The following is a 22,003-nucleotide window of genomic DNA, read 5'->3' as shown; positions in this document are numbered from 1 at the left end:
GGTCATAACACTGTCTTGACACATATATTAAGACCTGTTGTGACATATTGTACTATTTTATGGCTGGTTATGACACCTTCATAAGAGTGTCAAAACACACAAAACCTTCAACAGTAGTTCTTGTATGGCTGGTTATGACACCTTCATAAGAGTGTCAAAACCCACAAAACCTACCTCACAAGGCAACACATTCCATTACGCCATAGCCTACTTGTCAATATTATGTTTATGTTACATAACATTTTCTGAAATGTACCATTTTCAATTATCATTGTAATTGCGCACAAATTGATGTCAGACATGCACCTACCCCAATGCTCTGTTGCTGATGACTGGGATGAATGCAGGAGCAGGACAAGACACCCTCTTTTTAACTGATGACTGACATAAGGGAATGTACGTGATAGGCCTATCTGGCTTATATGATTAGGATGGTCATAATGCTTCTTGACCGTGTCATAAAGTGCATTTTCGTAGTCCAAATAAAGTGACACAGGATGGTCCTAATGCTTCATGACAGTGTCATAAAGTGCATTTTCTGAAAGTTATTTGAAATATGATGGAAAAAAACATGACTAAAGAATTCATTATGACAACACCAAAGCAAACTTTCAAACGAAAGGAAACTTCTTGGCAGGGAAAAAAATACATTTGAATAAATGTTGGTTTTGACACTCTTATGTAGGTGTCATAACCAGCCATAAAATAACACAATATATATCACAACAGGTATAAATATATGGGTCATGAGAGTGTTATGACAGGTTATGACAAGCTATGTCAACTATGACATATTATGACATGGTTATGACTGGGTGTCTGGTAAATTGTTACCAAAATGGGTATGCTTGTCTCTGTGTTTGCCAAAATAAGTAAGGGGAAAATATGTGTGCATTGTGCAAGTGTGCATTGTGCAAGTGTGTGCACCAATTAGTAAGGAACTCCCCACACCTGGTTGTCTAGGGCTTAATTGAAAAGGAAAAAACATAAACCTGCAGACACTACTAGGCCCTCAACTTTCGGATGATTTGGGCATGATGCGCGAAAAATGCTACTATCGGTCCCATGGCTTGAATGGGATTTGTGCCACATGCTAAACCATAAATGTACCACAATTCATAAACTTAATCTCCCCTGGTAAAAAAAAGCATCTACACAATATTTCTACTAGCCTAACATTTGGTTTGCAACAGTTGCTGTTTGTCTAAACCTTGCTGCCTGCCTCTCCAACCTGTGCAACAACGTTGCTGTTTCTTTTTTGAAATCGCCGACGTGACGAGACTGACAGCTTCTCTGAGCCAGGCAAATTCATTTCTCTGTAATTTTGCAACTTCAAGCTTTTTTGTGTCTCGGTTCTATTTTTAAGAAAAAAATGCATTGTGATTTTTATTTTACATATATTAAGTAAACAGTAAAATAACCTAAAATTGTTTTTTTTCAGCTTTCAATATGTTTTGCCCTGTTTTAGCAGGGCACACACCCAGACATTTCTCACACCCAGACTTTTCCTACCCAGACTTTTCCTATTCTGCTATGTATTACACTTTATATTTAATGCACCTGGTTAGAAAAATAATATTATTTTGCTTTATACATTTTTTATGCACTAAATATATTATTTTCTAAGAAATACAGTTGTCTCACAGTCTTGCGCCATTACCATCACACTGAACAAAGTAATCAATCATTTTCAACATTTTAGACATCAAGTCACACAAGAACTGGGAAGTGGAGAACAAGGATATGACAGTGTTTGAAATTATATCTCAATCTCCAAGAATGCATAAAAATAGAACATTATTTTTATTCTGCGTCATTACTGCAAGGGCTATAACTCGTCTGGATTGTCCTCTATTTGAAAAAATAAATCTCATTCTGTTGTGGTTACCAACACTGTCATTACCATCACAAAGTAGAACAAAATGTAGAACATTTGCATAAAAAGGGTCTATCCCTGTACTGCTTATTACTTAATCTTTCACTGTCTTTATAGCATTCAATCATATTTTCAATATACTTTTCCACCAAGTTATTTTTAACAAGTAATGCATTTTACCATTACTCTAGTCATAGTCTTGGTTACCCAGAAGTAAAATTCTCAAAAAAGTTGTCACCGTTCTTGAGGGATTACCCTAGTCATTACAGCCACACAATAATTACCACCACAATCTACACATATTTGTTAAGAAAAATGTAAGTACACATTAAATATCATACTCCTGTCTTCTTCAGGTGTAAAGCACCTACTTGTTCTCAATATAGCTACTTAGAAATTGTAAATACATAACAATTTTAACAAGTAATTCCATATTTATGCAATAAGGAATATAAATAATTATTTATAAATGTTTATTAAAAATGTAATGTTTATGATGTGAAAGTAATGACACCCGCACAAGATGTATTGGGGACATTTTTTATTCAATAAAATGGTCACAGCCAATACCAGTTTATTACTCCTGATAAAATGATAAAAGTATTTATGTTGATGAAAGTATTTTTCAAGAAACATATTTTTTCCAAAATAAGACATGCCGTAGTATATCCATCGTAGTTAATGAATATATGCAAAGAAATGGCAATAGAAACAAAGGTTAAACAAACGAAAATGCAGATAGTTTGCTGTCATTTCAGCTGCTTGATGGGATTGTGTTAGCTAGCCTCCGTGGCAACCTTATTTACTTAATCAGTCCATGCCAATAGAATAGATGACCAGCCCATTTGGCTAACAACTTCAGAATCTCAGAACTAACAACTGGCTTTTTCCCAGACTATATTGAATGGTGGAAGGATGGAATAAAACAAATGTACTCATTCAAATAATGTTTTTAGTGAAAACATGTCGTTAATCTTTTTTTAATATGTTGGCAACAGTTTTATAAAAGCAATAAGGCATGAGAACCCGGGAATTATTGTGAATAACAACCTCCTAAGGGCTGTTTCCCGGCCCTTAGCTTCGCGTAGGGCCTAAGAACAGCCCTTAGTCAGGAGTTATTCACACAATAATTCCAAGGTTCTCATGCCTTATTGCTTAAAGGTTTACAACACTTCTGAAAACAAGAGAACACCATGGCATTTCAGATCTGCATTTACACAAGAAAATGAAATACATTTTTTTGGTCCATGATGCTGTTGACCCAAATATAAATTAATGGCCATATTAAAAACATGTTGTTGTGACAGACCCTGCTAATCAACCTGTCCCCATAACTCCCCCTTTAACCCTGTATCAGAGCACGCACCAACCATGATTATCTGGTACTCTCCACCGCTCTCTCCCTCCCTCAGGCTGTTTGTGTAGACCCTAACCTACTCAGAGCCCCAGCCCCATACCACAGCTGTCAGCCAAGCAGAAACTCTAAACAAACACAACATAATGACCAGCTAGCCTACTGGGGATTCCTCTGAAAAGGGAGAGTGGTGGCTGAATGAAGGTAGTGGTTGGTCATCCCTCCTTTCTTTCCCTCACCACCTTTCAATTTAGCCCCTCCTCGTGTAGTTAAGACCTGTTCCTCAGGGAAAGATCTATTGGAGGACAAAACATGTTCTTCACACAAAGAAGGAAAATATTGGTAGGAAGCAGGTGTATAGTCTACTCACAGTTGACTGAAGAAGGTATTAGGAGCATCTACAGTAACTAAAAGAAAAGAAACCCAACTATGATAGCTACATGTCCATCATTATTCAACAACAACCGGACAAAGCAGTCAAACCAATGAAATGGTTAATTGAAGCAGAGCGATGGGGGATGCTGCCGTGACTATGATGTGAGGGAGGTGCCCTCCAGGTCTCAGGGCTCTGCTCTGGTTTGATCTGCATGAGAGGCTCCAGCTGGACCAGGGTCCTCTCATCTAACTAAGTTATTCATTGAATGTAGGAAGAAGGAAAAAACTTGAAACCAAATGATACACAGAGAGACCCCTCCCCAATCCTCCTCAGAGAGAGAAGTATCTTGGAGGTGCGTGGAGACAGGCACACAGAGGAGGAGGGGGAGGTACTGTACAGTACTGTAAACACCATATGGCATATCATATAGGAGGATCCTGTGTCAGTTTGAGGCTATATACCATCTGCCAGATAGACCCATCACTCCATTAGAGGTGTTGTTATGGCTTTGGGTTGGTATATCAGCATTATAAGAAGATGACAGTTCTTGTTCCTACCTATAGGTTTTGTTGCTCCAACAGTTTTTCAGTACAGTTGTTAGTTCTGGTCAACTGACTCTGCCCCCTTTCAGAACTGTAGGATAACACTCAAATGTGGAGAACACACACAGCAGACTTGAAATGTTGAACGGGATAACTGAATCCTATTATTGTCAATGGTAGCCTGGAAATGGTTTGTTCACATCATTCAGTCTGCATTAACCAGGCTATGTCAACGGTTCAGTGATATAAGAAGGCTCCAGGCACTGTGAACAAACAGCCTAACACCACATAATTAAGAGTTCATTAGCAGAGCTGCAGAGATTACAGAACACCACCTGATATCTGTAAAGCGTCTGCTTTCCTCCAGGCAGTTTTCACTCTGTTCACACAGCTAAAACTAGCTAATATTTGAATGCGCAATGGGGACTTCACAAGATGGACAATATTTTCACTGGTCGATTCCCCTACTGTTAATGGCAACAACATTGTTTTGTGATGGATGAGATAGCATATGTACTGTATAAAAACAGTGAAACTCATATCCACACACGCATGCATGTACACAGGTACACAGGTACACAGGTACACAGGTAGACACACACACAAACACAAACACACACACACACACACACACACACACACACACACACACACACACACACACACACACACACACACACACACACACACACACACACACACACACACACACACACACACACACACACACACACACACACACACACACACACATTTTTGTGCTGACACAGTGAAACAGAACTTCTCTCATTGCATGGTGATGGTTTTACCGTTTCCCAACAATCTCCCCAGGCCAATACAGTTCTTGTCAGAACATGTGGTCTCCATAGCAGCCCATTGGGTAATACAGTAAACACTCAGAGTATATGAATGAACCTGGTTACTTTAATCCAATAGGAATCTTTCCACAAGCGGCAGACGAATCATCCTGTCCTGTTTCAACCCTTAAGGAAAGTACAGTATCAGAATGTACATTGTACAGTACATTTAAGTGATAATGCCTGAGAAGCCAGTGTTTGGAGGATATATTGGCACGAGACAAAGTCAGCTGGCTTGATGACCAGCTGGCTTGATGAATTTATTCATACTATTTCATCCTTCCACAAGATATAGACACAAATCTTGGGTTGCTACCCAAGCCAGCTTGTCGTTCGTTCTATCGGTTCAGTTGCCAGCGACGAGACCCAGTCGTTCTGTCTTTTTGTTCTGTATCTATGGACGCGACCCAGTTGTTCGTTCTAAATGTTTCATTGCCATACTGGCTGGCAACGTTCTTATCCCTTGCCTGCTACAGTAGCTAGCCAACTACGGCTAACTTACAGGCACGTCAAAAAGTGCAGCCAGAATATAAAGCAAAGTAGCTGCATTTGCATTTGTTTAAGTTGTTTTTTAGTTACATTTATTTGGATACATCCATAACTGTAAGGGGTGCGTAACTGGTGGCAGTGAAGTCAGACGCAGGAGAGCAGAATGTAACGATCCTCTTCCTGTGAATGACTGGACCAAAGCGCAGCGTGAGACGTGTTCATGATATTTTATTAAAATCAGAACACTAGAACAAAAAAATAACAAAGAGGAAAAACGAACAGTTCTGTAAGGAAACTAACAATACAGAAAACATAGAACACAAAATATAGAATGCCCACCTCAACTCACGCCCTGACCAAACCAAAATAAAGACATAAAAAGGATCTCTAAGGTCAGGGCGTGACACAGAACTAGGTAATAGCCGGAGCAGTTTAATTTCAAAACCAACGGCATAAAGAAATAATCAACATGGGTACAAAACCTGACGCGCACCAGTAACCCTGTGCACAAGCACTTACAACAAACAATTCCACACAAAGACATGGGGGGAACAGAGGGTTAAATACACAACACTTAATGAGGGAAATGAGAACCAGGTGTGTAGGAAAACAAGACAAAACAAATGGAAAATGAAAAGTGGATTGACGATGGCTAGAAGACCGGTGACGCCGACCGCCAAACGCTGCCCGAACAAGGAGAGGAACCGATTTCGGTGGAAGTCGTGACAATAACAATGAGCTAATGAGGCGCGATTTCGCCTGGCATAGAAAATATGCTCACTTGTCAGGACACTGTTGTTCAGAGGAGCTAGCAAACAACACAACTAACACAATAACTTAAAATTGAAGCTGGAACAACTAGCTAGCTGGAACAACTAACTAGCTAACAACAAACTAGCTGCACTTCGTTTCGTTTCACCTTTTTTCAAATGACATTTCTTTGTTTATATCCATAAAAATTATGCCAGCTGATTCATGATTTCGACTGGCTGAGAAACGCTGCCTGTCTCTCTCGTCCTGACTCCTGACACGTTCATTAATATGGAGATCGAATTTGAATATTGAAACAATGTTGAAAATGTCGGAGAGACAGACAGCAAGGTTTATACAAATCTTTGCTGTTGAAAACGAAATGTTAGTCTAAAAGAAATGTGAGATAATGTCTAGATGCTTTTCATAGCCGTTGTGGAGATCAAGTTTATAAATTGCTTGGCTGGGCTGATGAGACAGTGGATTGTGCAGTCAGATTGAACAGAGTGAATAGGCATTTTAACCTCATAGATTTAGCCGGTGGTAACTTGTGGAATAGACACTGGCTGGAATGCGATTTTAACCAATCAGCATTCAGAATTAGACCCACCCGTTATATAAATAGTGAATAATCAATCCAATTTCATCATGAAAAGGTGAGACAGATCAGATCTTTTTCATGGAGTATGTTGGTTTAAAATAGCCTCATTAGCCTCCCCCTGACTCCCTCCTACACTGCAGTGCACCCTTGGTCTGCTTTTCAGAGCAAGACATTTCCTCTGATACACTGCCCATGAGACATTATGTTACCTGGCTGAGAGAGAGAGGTGTATTCTATCAAACAAATGTAACAATGCCTCTTTAATCTTTCATATCTAGGGATGCCAGGGTATAGCGTACACACCATACGATGATTTAATGTTGAAAAAGCACTATAATTGATTACTTTGTTCAGTGTGATGGTAATGGCGCAAGACTGTGAGACAACTGTATTTCCTAGAAAATAATATATTTAGTGCTTCTAAAACAAAATGTATATAGAAAAATACATAGCAGAATATTAAAAGTATGGGTGTAAGACAAGGCTACAGTGCAATACAGTGGAATCCAGACAATTGAGAGCTGAAGAAAAAATGTATGTGAAATAAAACTCAAAACTCAAAACAGAGACACAAAAGCTTGTAGTTGCAAAATCACAGATAAATGAATTTGCCTGGCTCAGAGAAGCTGTCAGTCTCCTCAAGTTCTTTCTCATATGGCACATTGGAGATTTTTTTTAAAGACACAGAAACATTGTTGCACAGGTTGGAGAGGCAGGCAGCAAGGTTTAGACAAACAACAACTGTTGCAAACCAAATGCTATGGGGAAATATTGTCTAGACACTTTTTTTCCAGGGGAGATGAAGTTTATGAATTGTGGTACATTTATGGTTCAGCATGTGGCACAAATCCCATTCAAGTCATGGGACCGATATTTACTGGACACAGCACTTAGCCGTGGTATATTGGCCATATACCAGGTGAGGTGAGGGGAACGGCACCTTCGTACCTTCAGGCTCTGATCAGGCCCTACACCCAAACAAGGGCACTGCGTTCATCCACCTCTGGCCTGCTCGCCTCCCTACCTCTGAGGAAGTACAGTTCCCGCTCAGCCCAGTCAAAACTGTTCGCTGCTCTGGCACCCCAATGGTGGAACAAACTCCCTCACGACGCCAGGTCAGCGGAGTCAATCACCACCTTCCGGAGATACCTGAAACCCCACCTCTTTAAGGAATACCTAGGATAGGATAAAGTAATCCTTCTAACCCCCCCCCCCCCCTTAAAAGAGTTAGATGCACTATTGTAAAGTGGTTGTTCCACTGGATATCATAAGGTGAATGCACCAATTTGTAAGTCGCTCTGGATAAGAGCGTCTGCTAAATGACTTAAATGTAAATGTAAATACCACAAACCCCTGAGGTGTCTTATTGCTATTATAAACTGGTTACCAATGTAATTAGAGCAGTGAAAATAAATGTTTTGTCATAACCGTGGTATACGATCTGATATAACACGGCTGTCAGCCAATCAGCATTCAGGGCTCAAAATGTTACATTTCGCAAAAAAAATTGAAATCTTATTCTGTATTTTTCTGTCATTAATTGTAAATAACATCATGAGAATGTGTAGCGTCATACAGAAATGTTGAGAGAGACCCATTGGAACGTCATACCTGGTGACCCGCTTACCTGAGAGAATACATGAGAATTTACCCCAATGGTCCTCCCTACGGATGACGTCGGAAATCCCTACCATTTCTCTTGCTTTCCTTCGAGTGCCTCGTATTGTTGAGATACACAGCCTGGAGAGGAGGAGCTGTCAAACTTACAAGTAAAGGAAAAGTCCTTCAGTTGACGCCAGCTCACAGTTTTACTGTAAAGTTAGTTGAATTGTATACGTAATTAGTATGGACTGACACGTTTTCATTCGGAGAGGAAGAATGAAGACGAGTTTAAAAAATACCATGGCTACACAGTTTCAAGTCTGGATCATTTTCAACTCTTTGGTCTCCTTGGTCTCGTGTGCTTTACCGGAAAAGAAAGGTAAGACAACGAACTTTGATGTGCTTATATTAGATTATTTTACTGAACATTTTTTGGTATCCTAGTTGCTTTTCTTTAAATTATCAACGAAAGTTTAGGTATTTCACTGCCGTGAGCTCAATACGGACTCTCACAGATGTGGAAACTCCAGACAGCCTGCGTGGGAAAGAATCCAGGAGAGAATAACTCTTCCTGGTTATTACTTGTCTGAGACTATGTAGCACACTTGTGAAAAATAGTTAACTCACAGTGTATTATTCTTGTATAGAAAGATCGATGATATACTTTCATAGTAGCGTAGGTCCTGTTTGATGTGCCAAGTAACACAGGCATGGACCAATAGACCACTACAGCGCGAATTTACAGTACGCCTTCCATGCGAAACGAAGCCGTAACCAACGCACCAGAATATTCACTCCGTTGATGATGCCCGGGAATGGAGGAGAGTTGTTTCGTAATGGCTTCCACGGTACCAGACTTTGAATAGCAACATACACTGAGTGTACAACACATTAGTAACACCTTCATAATATTGAGTTGCACTTGCTTTATCCTCAGAACAGCCTCAATTCGTTGGGGCATAGACTCTAAAAGGTGTGGAATGCTTTCCACTGGGATGCTGGCCCATGTTGACAAACTCCATGCTTCCCACAGTTGTCAAGTTGGCTGGATGACTTTTGGTTGGTGGACCATTCATGATATGCACTGGAAACGGTTGAGCATGAAAAATCCACCAGCTTTGCAGTTCTTGAGACACTCAAAGTGGTCCGCCTGGCACCTACTACCATACTTTAAAAGGCACTTAAATCTTTTGTCTTTTTCATTCACCCTCTGAATGGCACCCATACACAATCCATGTCTCAATTGTCTCAAGGCTTAAAAATCCTTCTTTAACCGGTCTCCTCCCCTTCATCTACACTGATTGAAGTGGATTTAACAGGTGACATCAATAAGGGATCATAGCTTTCACCTGGTCAGTCTATGGCTTGGAAAGAGCAGGTGTTCCTATTGTTTTGTAACCTCCGTGTACAAGTTGGAGAACATCCTTTTGCATAGTATACATCATTTACGTACGTAAAGGACAAATCCAATTTCACTTTAAAATGTATGTACAACAAAAACCAACGATTGAAAGAAAAGTTCAACCGTACAACTCATGCACAAGACAAGGCCTGCCTCTAACAACAGAAAATTGTACAAGAAACAGTGCAGATCCAAAATTTGGCAACAGAATGACGGCACAAACAGCACAAACCGTCATTCTGTTACCAAACGTATAATCAACAGATAATCTGTTTAATTGATGTATGAAACAGGTTTACTGTAGAGAAAACAGTGAAGGTCTTTCTCTTGGCCTTGTTCTAAAGGTCGTGAATGTACAGGGTTATTGTTAACTAGACACAAGTGGAGCTGTTATGTCTGCTACTCTAAACTATTTCATTTGTCTGTGTTCTTCAACCATTGTAGATGTTATTTTAACCATAGTACAATTGTAATGATTCTAAAGTAGACAAATGAGTTCAGTTGCATGGCACATTGAAGGTGTTTTTTGGTTTGTGGGCCTTTCCCTACAACCCTCAAACTCAACTCTGGACCTCGAAGCCAGTTCCACTGCTTTAAAAAAAAATGTTCCCCTTTAATCAGGGACTGATTTAGACCTTGGACACCAGGTAGGTGCAATTAATTATCAGGTAAAATAATTTACCTCCGGACCTCGTAGGGTAAGAGTTGAATAGCCCTGCTCTACAACATGTACGACTTCTGACACCAATTTAGTTTGCTTCCTCAGTAAGCATGAATAAACTAAGTAAACAGAAGCTTTGAGAGGCAGAGTAAACCAGGAGGACAAGCACCCAGTGAACTATATGTCATCCCTCAGCTGACAAGAAGGCAAATGTAGTCTTTTTTGGTGGCAATGTCGTGGAAAAAAATCTTTACGGAGATCAAAACATTTATGTTTCATTTTAGTAATGTAGGCTAGCTAGCAGATGTTATTATTATTAGATGTTATGATTTACAATAAGTGGCACTCAAACTAAGAGGACAAAAACAACAACATCAATAATGCAGACATGCTAGCAGTAATCACAGTGCTTGGATAAAAGAGTAAGATTCAATGTTCAAAAACATCCTCATCCAAAAAGTGTGTCCTAATGTGCAGAATTCAAGTCTATTATATTTGTACAACACTGGTTTGTTTATTCACATCAAGCCAGTTAGAACAGAAGAGAATGGTGGAATGACTCCATATATCCCAGGAGAGGCAGGTGTAAGAAGGTGGCCCCTGGGGAGCCTCTTTAAGCCTTCATAACCTTTAGTTCCGTTGTTCATCCATCATCATCAAGTCTTATTATCATGTCCCCCAACACCACTGTAGCAGATAACAATCACAGCTTTCCAACCAATGCTCTCTACAGAGTCCCTACAAACCGTGGTCCCTGACTAGAACCTACAAACCATTCTCCCTACAGAGTCCCTACAAACCGTCGTCCCTACTGAGTCCCTACAGAGTTAACAAGTGCAACAGGTTTTATCAGCCTGTTCTAGCAAGTTCTTCTCCCAGTCCCAGCCGATGTTCACAGAATCATAACAAGTCAGGCGTGTTTGTGAGCCAAAAGACAGATTTCCTAAATATTTCAGAGCAGCTAAACAAACCGGAAGGCGCACATTGGCACCCTGTTGTAAAAGAAGTGAAACGACCCTAAATAAGGCTTTTAGAGAGTCAGTAGTTGCCTGACTGGAGAGTTAGTCTTTTTAAGTTTCAGTACACAGAACGTGAGTTTAAAAAGCTGGCGATGCATAGAATTTTGCAGAATTTCAAGCCTTGTCATAGAGTGATTCCTCCTAAAACCAGACAAAAAAAAGACCATGATTTGGGGTATTTTCACAAAATGGAATCCATACAATAGTCCTTTGGAGGAAGGATTGTTGACATACACTGCATTCGGAAAGTACCAAACATTGTGCGAAATTACCGTATGATATAGTCTGTTCATTTAACATCATTCTCCTCATTTTGGCTGATTTCAGAACAGCCATCTGAAATGTTACAGCTATGTCTCATAAAAGTAATTGAGAGGTTTTGATTGGAAAGGTATTTGGTATTTCGCTAGGATCCCCATTAGCAGGTTGTGATAGCAGCAGCTACTCTTCCTGGGGTCCACACGAAACATGAAACATGTAATAATACTGAGCATTAATAGACGAGCACAGCTCAAGGACAGAACTGCATACATTTCAAACGTCACACACATAGCCTACATATTATCAGTACATCCACACAAAATATATCTTGGTCAATTAGGGGAGAGGCGTCGTGCCGTGAGGTGTCGCTTAATCTGTTTTTTAAACCAGGTTTGCTGTTCACTGAGTGTCGGCTAATTTTATGCAATTCTACACATCTTGCCATGGCTTATGCCGTGTTCTTATGCTATCTAGGTGACTCAACATTATAGCAAAATCTATGTGGGCCCCGTACCATGATATTTTTGCAATCTTAGAGATGATCTTATATAAAAAATACTGTATATAGCTCCATTATATTTTCTATATACTTTATCTGGTTTTAAGTTTACACTGAACTTTGTCACACAAATTGTCACACAAAAATACGTGCCGGCTCGCCACTGCTAAATGGGTATAGGGGAAACACTGGGTGGGAGAAAACCACTAACACAACCCCACAGTACTGTTCTTCCTACATAAGTGACAATAAGAAGGACTGAAAGTCCTGCCTGAGTTTGCTCTGGGGATGTGAATGCATTTAGTAGATGTTGTTATCCTGTATGCATGGGGAAGACATCAAGGCAAAGCAGTGGGCTACTGGGCTCCCTCTGTCCTTGTTGAGCTGAATTGGAGATTTGATAATGCACTTAGCAGCGATTAACCATCTCCCACAGGAAGTAGGGCCTGTCAGCTGTGTCAGTCCTACTATGACAGCCAAGCGGCCTGGCTACCCGCTTAGTGGTTGTGGTGGGATTCAGGTATAACTAGTGTTGAGAGAGATCTTCTAGTGTTCCTCCCTGCAAGTTGGCACTAGCCTGGTTCCAGATCAGTTTGTACTGTCTTGCCGACTCTATTGCTGTCATTGTCACGCCAAACAGGCTACGTTGGCGCAGCCTTTCCCCTAATCAACATCCATGGTCTCTAGCCAAGGTCCTTCCTAATACAATATTTGGTGAAAAAGATCTTCTGAATGATCTGAGAGATTTTCTCATGTTCCTTCCTGCACTTCATTGGTATTAATGATTATAAACGGTCGTCTTCTGTGAGAGGACGTCAATAGAACCCATAGAATTATCATCATCCACCCGGAAGCAATCATTTCAGCAATTATACATTACCGGGCTCGGATGCATTTCAGTCAGTGTGTCTTCCAGTGGATCTATATTTGGAGAATTCCATACTGGTTAAGATGATTATTTGTTAAGTCATTAACAGTTTTTGATCGGTAGAAAGGACACATTGAAAAACATCGGCATTTTCAGATGGTTGACATTTTCTTATTGCAGACAATCCTATATTTTCAATGTGTCATTTCATCACCCCTCCCCACCCCAAGCTGTCAGAGAGAGAGAAGAGATATGGAGGGTAGTAGTGTTCCCTTCAGCAAAATTCTGCTATTCCCAGTTAATAGGTGACTGGAGCTCTTGTATGGCTGTGTGTCTAGGCAGTGAGTGAGGTGTGTAGGTATACATCCAGTTCAAGTGCAACAAACCAAACTGCTACCTTTCCATTATGCTGTGTGAGAAGTATAGTCAGACTGTAGTGTATCTCCTCTATTCTTGTAGAAGAAAATAGGACATAAAGGCTCAGGAGGCACTGCAGGTGAAAGATTATGTTCAGGTCTGACCTGAGGAAGACCTAAGGGGCGACATATTGTCAATAAAGCATAGATTGCGTGGTGCTTACTACTAGCCTATTTATTTTTTGCCACTTAACTCCTATACTATTTTTCCACACCTTATACGATCTTATCTCAGTGCCACTGCACTGTACCAGAATCCTTAGAATCCAGCCATCATCCATTGTTTTCCATCATTTCACAAAACGCATTCCTTTTCTTTTAATATCGTCGTCGTGAGTGAAATATAGATTACAACACTTTAGTAGCCCCAGAAACAGCCTGGCTGTTCATTAGAATCAAAGAGGTGCTTGCCTGGATATTGTAGCCGCTCTGACAGACCTGGGTTCAAACAGTATTGGTTGGCCATAAAATATTTTGAGTGTTTGATCCCTTTGAGTGTTTGATCAGTGCCAGATACAAAGGGTTTGCACTTTTGGTACTATCCCGTTGTTTCCATTGCGCCAGGCGAGCTCAGTCAAGTGCAGCTAAAGTGCTTGAAAGAAAACAAATACTATTTGAACCCAGGTGTGCTCTCTGATGACCTTCCCAGATTTCTCATCTGCTCAAGCCATTGTTGTGTATATGGCTTCTGGAGCATGGCCATGAGAGCTAACTGCTGCCTGGAGGGAAACCAACTCTCCCTCTCTGCTTCTCTCTTTGATAAACTGCTCTACCTCAGAGTGGCAGAGAGAGATTTCATTTGGCGAGACGAGTACAGTTTCACAGAGGTACAATGGTGGCTTTGTAGATTGCAGGTATCCAGGAAGGAACACTGATACCTCTGCTGAGGACTCTGATCTATGGCCGACATGAGCAGGGGCACCCAGCTGTGGTTCAAGGCCATATCTGGTCTTGAAGTGCTGTTAGAAATATCACCACATGTGTCTTCATAAGCTGAGGCTACAGGAGCCCATTGTTATGGCCTGATTTCCATTCTGTCATTAGGACACCATTATTTCCAGCTTGTTATCATTATTCTGGCTTCTGTCCATTTTTGCCTTCAAGGAAATGAATCAATACGTGTCATGATAAGCAGGTCCAGAGCTGTTAGGCATACCAGATGGTAGGGGTGTGAACTAACTTTTAAATGACATTGGGACCCTTAAATGTCATGAACAGTCAATCATGTTTTTCATGAAATTGGTTGATATTTAGATGAAACCAGATCAAAGTATGATGGCAAAAGTATGAAAAATTACTGTTGCTTCTACATTGATGAAGTTTGATCATAAAGTTACTGGTCCCCTCTGTAACTGACAGTTAACCTGTCTGTCAGGGAGCTGGAGAGAGATACACCCTCCTCCATGTCAAACACTTGGATTCAGGAGGCGGGATTACTAACGGAATAGGGTGACATCACCCTAACTCTCATTTTAATACACTAATGGTAACACGATATTCTCTTATTTAATTTAAATAAATACTGCCAACATCGGAGAAGGCATGTTTGCGGAGGGGTATGGTTTATATAGCTAGATGGCTACTCTCCTGGTGCCTAAATTTGACTGTAGGGTGTCATCAAATTCAATGAACCATGTACACTATTCATCTATGGCAAAGATACTTATGTCTCCCCTTTCATCTGTGTCTGGTGTTAGCTAGTTACTGGATAGCTAGTTCTTCAGCCAGCATGGAACAAAAGGGGGGGAAGGGTTGTTCACAACTCTGATACAGTTGTCATGTCAACGCATCTGTAGGTGCTGCTGTGAACCGCATCACAAGAGACATGCCAAATGGGAGACGTAAAGTACCAGTCAAAAGTTTGTACACACCTACTCATTCAAAGGTTTTTCTTTATTTTTTTATATTTTCTACATTGTAGAATAATAGTGAAGACATAAAAACTATGAAAAGGCACACGGAATCATGTAGTAACCAAAAAAGTGTTGAACAAATTGAAAAATATTTTATATTTTGTATTGTTCAAAGTAGCCACCCTTTGCCTTGATGACAGCTTTGCACATTCTTGACATTCTCTCAACCGGCTTCACGAGGTAGTCATGCATTTCAATTAATGGGTGTGCCTTGTTAAAAGTTAATTTGTGGAATTTATTTCCTTAATGCATTTGAGCCAATCAGTTGTGTTGTGACAAGGTATGTGGTGTACAGAAGATAGCCCTATTTGGTAAAAGACCAAGTCCATATTATGGCAAGAACAGCTCAAATAAGCAAAGAAAAATGACAGTCCATCATTACTTTAAGACATGAAGGTCAGTCGATCCAGAAAATTTCAAGAACTTTCTTCAAGTGCAGTCGCAAAAACCACCAAGCGCTATGACGAAACTATCTCTCATGAGGACCGCCACACGAAAGGAAGACCCAGAGGATAAGTTCATTAGAGTTAACTGCACCTCAGATTGCAGCCCAAATAAATGCTTCACCGAGTTCAAGTAACAGACACATCTCAACATCAAGTGTTCAGAGGAGACTGCGTGAATCAGGCCTTCATGGTCAAATTGCAGCAAAGAAACCACTACTAAAGGACACTAATAATAAGAAGAGACTTGCTTGGGCCATGAAACATCAGCAATGGACATGGACATTAGACCTTTGGAAATCTCTTTGAGCCCAAATGTGAGATTTTTGGATCCAACCAACGTGTCTTTGTGAGATGCAGAGTAGGTGAACGGATGATCTCGGGGAGGGACCTACCTGAATTTGTCAAATAGAAACTCGTTTTAGTTCTGTTTTACAATTGTTTGGACTAATGATTCCACCCTTGCTCTTTCTCTTCGCTAATGATGTGAGTGTGTTCAGTCTTTGGTCTGTTGCATGTAGAATATCCTAGCCTATTCATTGATCATAGGCTCTGCTTTACTGAAGTTGCGAGACATTGCAAGCCAAGAAATTGCAAGATGCATCATTCCATTAGGACATACAGCTTTTGATTGCCAATAGATAGGCCTAGTGCACGGTTCTGACTGTCTGCCTGGTGGCCGACCTGCCTATACTGTGCCCCTCCCCTCTCTCTGTCCCTCGCTAGCTCACTATGAAAGATGCAAGAGTTTGTGTTCTAATAAACTAACTAATAAATCTCCATTCCAAAAATACTGAATCTTAACCTAGCGGAATCGAATCTTGACACTCAGAAATGGGAGTCGACACCAGGAGTTGACGTACAAGGAGTCGAGGAATTAACAGTTGGAAAAATGGCAGAGAAAGGCAAGCGACAGCAATGAAGTCCTGAATGGCAATACTTTGAGAAGTTCAATGAGAAGGAAATGCAAACTTTGCGAGGTGGAATTGAGGTTGGCCTAAAGTAATGGTAGTACAGGTGCAATGCTTAACCATCTGAAAGGGACGCACCGTGAGACCCAAACCATTGCTGGAAGCAGAACAGCTGCATTGTTAATTCACATGGAATTTAATGCATTTTTCTTTTAGTTCAATGGGAAACCGATAAAACAATGGCAGTTTAAACTTCAAGGAATGTTTTCCATTTGTCACCCCCTACCAGATGGTCAGCAGTGATTTCAGTGATATATTATTCAGTTCATATAAGGAAATCAGTCAATAAATAAATTCTATGGATTTCACATGACTGGGAATACAGATATGCATCTGTTGGTCACAGATACCTTTTAAAAAATAGGTAGGGTGGTGGATCAGAAAACCAGTCAGCATCTGCTGTGACCACAATTTGCCTCATGCAGCGTTACACATCTCCTTCTCATAGAGTTGATCAGGCTGTTGATTGTGGCCTGTGGAATGTTGTCCCACTCCTCTTCAAAGGCTGTGCGAAGTTGGTGGATATTGGCAGGAACTGGAACACGCTGTCATACACGTCGATCCAGAGCATTCCAAACATGCTCAATGGGTGACATGTCTGGTGAGTATGCAGGCCATGGAAGAACTGGGACATTTTCAGCTTCCAGGAATTGTGTACAGATCCATGTGACATGCGGCCGTGCATTATCATGCTGAAACATAGTGATGATTGCGGATGAATGGCACGACAATGGGTTTCAGGATCTCGTCACGGTATCTCTGTGAATTGAAATTGCCATTGATACAATGTAATTCAGTTCATTGTCCGTAGCTTATGCCTGCCCATACCATAACCCCACCACCACCATGGGGCACTCTGTTCCCAACATTGACATCAGCAAACCGCTCGCCCACACGACGCCATACACGCTGTCTGCCATCTGCCCGGTACAGTTGACACTGGAATTAATCCGTGAAGAGCACACTTCTCCAGCGTGCCAGTGGCCATCGAAGGTGAGCATTTGCCCACTGAAGACAGTTACGACGCCGAACTGCAGTCAAGTCAAGACTCTGGTAAGGACAACAAGCACGCAGATGGGCTTCCCTGAGACCGTTTCTGAGTTTGTGTAGAAATTCTTTGGTTGTGCAAACCCACAGTAATCATCAGCTGTCCGGGTGGCTGTTCTCAGATGATCCCGCAGGTGAAGAAACCAGATGTGGAGGTCATGGCCTGGCTTAGTTACACATGGTCTGCGGTTGTGAGGCCGGTTGGACGTACTGCCAAATTCTCTAAAATGACGTTGGAGGCAGCTTATGCTTTATTACAGACAGAAATACTCCTCAGCGCCAAAACTTGAGACATATGTGACATTGTGCTGTGTGACAAAACTGCACATTGGAGAGTGGCCTTTTATTGTCCGCAGCACAAGGTGCACCTGTGTAATGATCATGTTGTTTAATCAGCTTCTTGATATGCCATACCTGTTAGGTGGATGGATTATCTTGGCAAAGGAGAAATGCTCATTAAGAGGGATGTAAACACATCTGAGAGAAATAAGCTTTTTGTGGATATGGAACATTTCTGTCATCTTTTATTTCAGCTCATAAAACATGGGACCAACACTTTACATGTTGCGTTTATATTTTTGTTCAGTGTAGATATGCTTTGGAGAAGGGGCTTTGTCTGCATGTAGTTACTAGAGTTGGGCGATATGGACAAAAATACATATCGCGATAAATTGTCTGAATTGATGCGATAACGATAAATGGAACAATAAGTTTATAACATTAATGTGCATCAAATAAATTGTTTTATTATCCTTTAAACTACTACTACTAGTTTTATGGTTGTAGCCATCAATTGTCTCATTAATCATCACCCATATTACAAAACATATTTCATTTTAAACTTCACATCTCTCTAGTATAGGCTACTTATCGCATTGAATGATATCAGCAAAATGCCTGGGATAAGTGATCGGTATGGTCGGTATCGATCATTTTTGGTTTATTGTCCCAGCACTAGTAGTTATTCATTGAGGTGATTTCAATCCTTTGTATGTACATGGTAACAGAGTAATGGAGTGCTTTTATAGCCTTTCCATGATCCAGTGGGTCATCTGTGGCTGTGTGAGAAGCTCCAGTGGAAAGAGACGCAGGAATTTAGGCTGGAAAAATGAGCTAAAGGCCCTGCTGCTATCTTACCATCTCAACAGGTGCAGGCCAGGAAAACAGTGTACCAGGAAAACAGCCCATTGCTCACTTGAGTTCTGCGACCCCTTATACTGATTGCGATGAAGCCATATTTTACTAATAAAAAAAGTTGATCAGATAACACAGATTGTGAATTAAATGCTTTGACTGAGTATTTTTCTTCCCCATAAGCAAAATCACTGTCAACATCCTTTATTTTATTGAGGCAGGTTATCACAGTATGATTGCGTGCAATTATGTTTTTTCTCTCCAAATATTTCGATTAGTAAGGTTAAAGCACACAGATAACCTAAATATTTTGTATGTTTTTGCATAATCTATAAACTCTGCATATGCTGTAACAGTTTAAGTATATAGCAGCACACAGCTATTCAAATATTGAACTGCAATAATGGCACAAAGATTGGCAGTTGTTCTTCTATGTTGTAAAAGTTAAAAGACCAGAGGCCTAAGTACAAAAGGGGTTTTATGTAATACTATATAGATGTCAGCTAATCGAAAACTTAAAGAACTCCCTTCCAGTTCCTTGCTTGTTTTTTGGCTGTTTGGTTGGCTAGTAGGCAAATTAATGTGTTTTCTACCGTGGCCTAGGTCTATCCTGTGGGTCCTTCTCTCTCTCTCTCTCTCTCTCTCTCTCTCTCTCTCTCTCTCTCTCTCTCTCTCTCTCTCTCTCTCTCTCTCTCTCTCTCTCTCTCTCTCTCTCTCTCTCTCTCTCTCTCTCTCTCTCTCTCTCTCTCTCTCTCTCACACACACGTTCACTCTTTCACACGCTCTCTCTCTCTCACACTCTCTCTCCTCTTGACTCCTCTCACAACTAAACCTGGCTCTTCAACAGATGAAACAGTGACTGGAATCTTTCTTCTCTGTCAACCAAAAAAGGATGATTGTAACACCTGAAAATCAAAGATACACATACAACCTTCAGAAAAACAGGGTCAGATTCTTGACATTTGGTTTGGAATATTGCCACATTTCCGTGCTATCCCTCAGTTGCCTATCATAGTCTTTTCTTTCATCTTCATACACTCCCTAACACATTGCATCATATTTAGATACCAGAGCCTGGAATTTCTCGTTTTCTCATCATTCGAGGTGTGGTAACTTCAGTAACAAGCCTACCCTTGGGTCTTTAAGCAGAACATTTCTGTGGAATATGACTTGCACAAAAAGGATTCCCCCATTGGGAAGAGAACAATAGCTCCACAAACAAAACAAGTTGTCTTCGCTTCCCCAAACCGTCCTTGGGGTTGGATCAAGGGAGGTGGCTGTCGGATTTCAATAATGGGTGCGCTTTCCTAATACCAATACCTACATTTTAGCCTCTTCCTTTGTGGTCCTCCCATCGGTCTAATAAACAACATGGCTATATTAAAGCTCTATATGAGTCATATGTTTGTTTCAGACCCCTTGACTTTTTCCACATTTCGTTATGTTACAGCCTTATTCTAAAATTGATTAAATAAAAAATGGTCCTCATCAATCTACACACAATAGCCCATAATTACAAAGCTAAAACAGTTTTTCAGACATTTTTGCAAATGTATTAGAAATAACGTACAGAAATACTTTTTACATAAGTATTCAGACCCTTTGCTATATGACTGGAAATTGAGCTCAGGTGCATCCTGTTTCCATTGATCATCCTTGAGATGTTTCTACAACTTGATTGGAGTCCAACTGTGGTAAATTCAATTGATTGGGCATGATTTGGGGAGGCATACACCTGTCTATATAAGATCCCACAGTTGACAGTGCATGTCAGAGCAAAAACCAAGCCATGAGGTCGAAGGAATTGTCCGTAGAGCTCTGAAACAGGATTGTGTCAAGGCACAGATCTGGGGAAGGGTACCAAGGTCTCCAAGAACACAATGGCCTCCCTCATTCTTAAATGGAAGAAGATTGGAACCACCAATACTCTTCCTAGTGCTGGCCTCCCGGCCAAACTGAGCTATAGGGGATGAAGGGCCTTGGTCAGTGAGGTAAGCAAGAACCCGATGGTCACTCTGACAGAGCTCCAGAGTTCCTCTGTGAAGATGGGATATCCTTCCAGAAGGACAAACATCTCGGCAGCACTTCACCAATCAGGCTTGTATGGTAGTGGCTTCGGAACAAGTCGCTGAATGTCCTTGAATGGCCCAGCCAGAGCCCAGACTTGAACCCGATCGAACATCTCTGGAGAGACCTAAAAATAGCTGGGTCTGAATACTTATGTAAATGTAATATTCCATTAATATATATTAATGGCGCGGCAGGTAGCCTAGTGGTTAGAGTGTTGGACTAGTAACCAAAATGTTGCAAGATCGAATCCCCGAGCTGACAAGGTAAAAATCTGTCATTCTGCCCCTGAACAAGGCAGTTAACCCACTGTTCCTAGGCTGATATTGAAATTAAGAATTTGTTCTTAACTGACTTGCCTAGTTAAGTAAAGGTTAAAAAAATATATATCTATAATTTTATTGGTGCTAATATAAAAAAAAAAAAACGTTTTAGCTTTTTCATTATGGGGTATTGTGTGTAGATTGATGAGGGGAAAAAATATTTAATCCATTGTAGAATAAGGCTGTAATGTAACAAAATGTTGAAAAAGTCTAGGTGTCAGAATACTTTCCCGAAAGCACTGTATATAGTTAATTTGTCCGCTTGTACATGTACATTCATATTCTCCATATGTTCTGAATCTATAATTATTGAGATTCAGCATGTTTGCCTTCTAATTTCCTCTGAGTTGTAGATCGAGGCTTGTTTTAAGATATCCTGATTTTGAGGAATTCCTATTCACTATATAATGCACTGCTTTTGGTTAGAACCTCGTCTGTCTGTCTGTCCGTCTGTCTGTCTGTCTGTCTGTGTGGTTCAATTTTTGGCCCCCCAAAATATTTTATGTAGTAATTTGAGATTTTCCCCTGGTGT

The 22,003-nt window shown here is 40.6% G+C and overlaps 1 protein-coding gene across 2 annotated transcripts in view; it reads left to right on the top strand.

Moving 5' to 3' along the window:
• The window catches only part of LOC139560613 (epidermal growth factor receptor-like), a 70,830-nt gene that overhangs the window by 10,831 nt on the left and 37,996 nt on the right, over positions 1 to 22,003 (top strand). Inside the window, exon 1 of one of the 2 annotated variants that reach the window (XM_071377541.1) lies at positions 8,569 to 8,826. The exons of the other annotated variant lie outside the window; for it this stretch is intronic. Within the exon in view, the coding sequence (XP_071233642.1) occupies positions 8,724 to 8,826 (103 nt within the window). The 5' untranslated portion in view covers positions 8,569 to 8,723. Of the gene's footprint in view, positions 1 to 8,568; positions 8,827 to 22,003 lie in introns of those variants that run through there. 2 annotated transcript variants of the gene reach the window in all.

This window comes from Salvelinus alpinus, chromosome 30 (genome assembly GCF_045679555.1).
Source record: "Salvelinus alpinus chromosome 30, SLU_Salpinus.1, whole genome shotgun sequence".
Taxonomy (NCBI): domain Eukaryota; kingdom Metazoa; phylum Chordata; class Actinopteri; order Salmoniformes; family Salmonidae; genus Salvelinus; species Salvelinus alpinus.
Note: the sequence above shows the minus strand (reverse complement) of the source record. Positions and strands in the feature narration are given on the sequence as shown.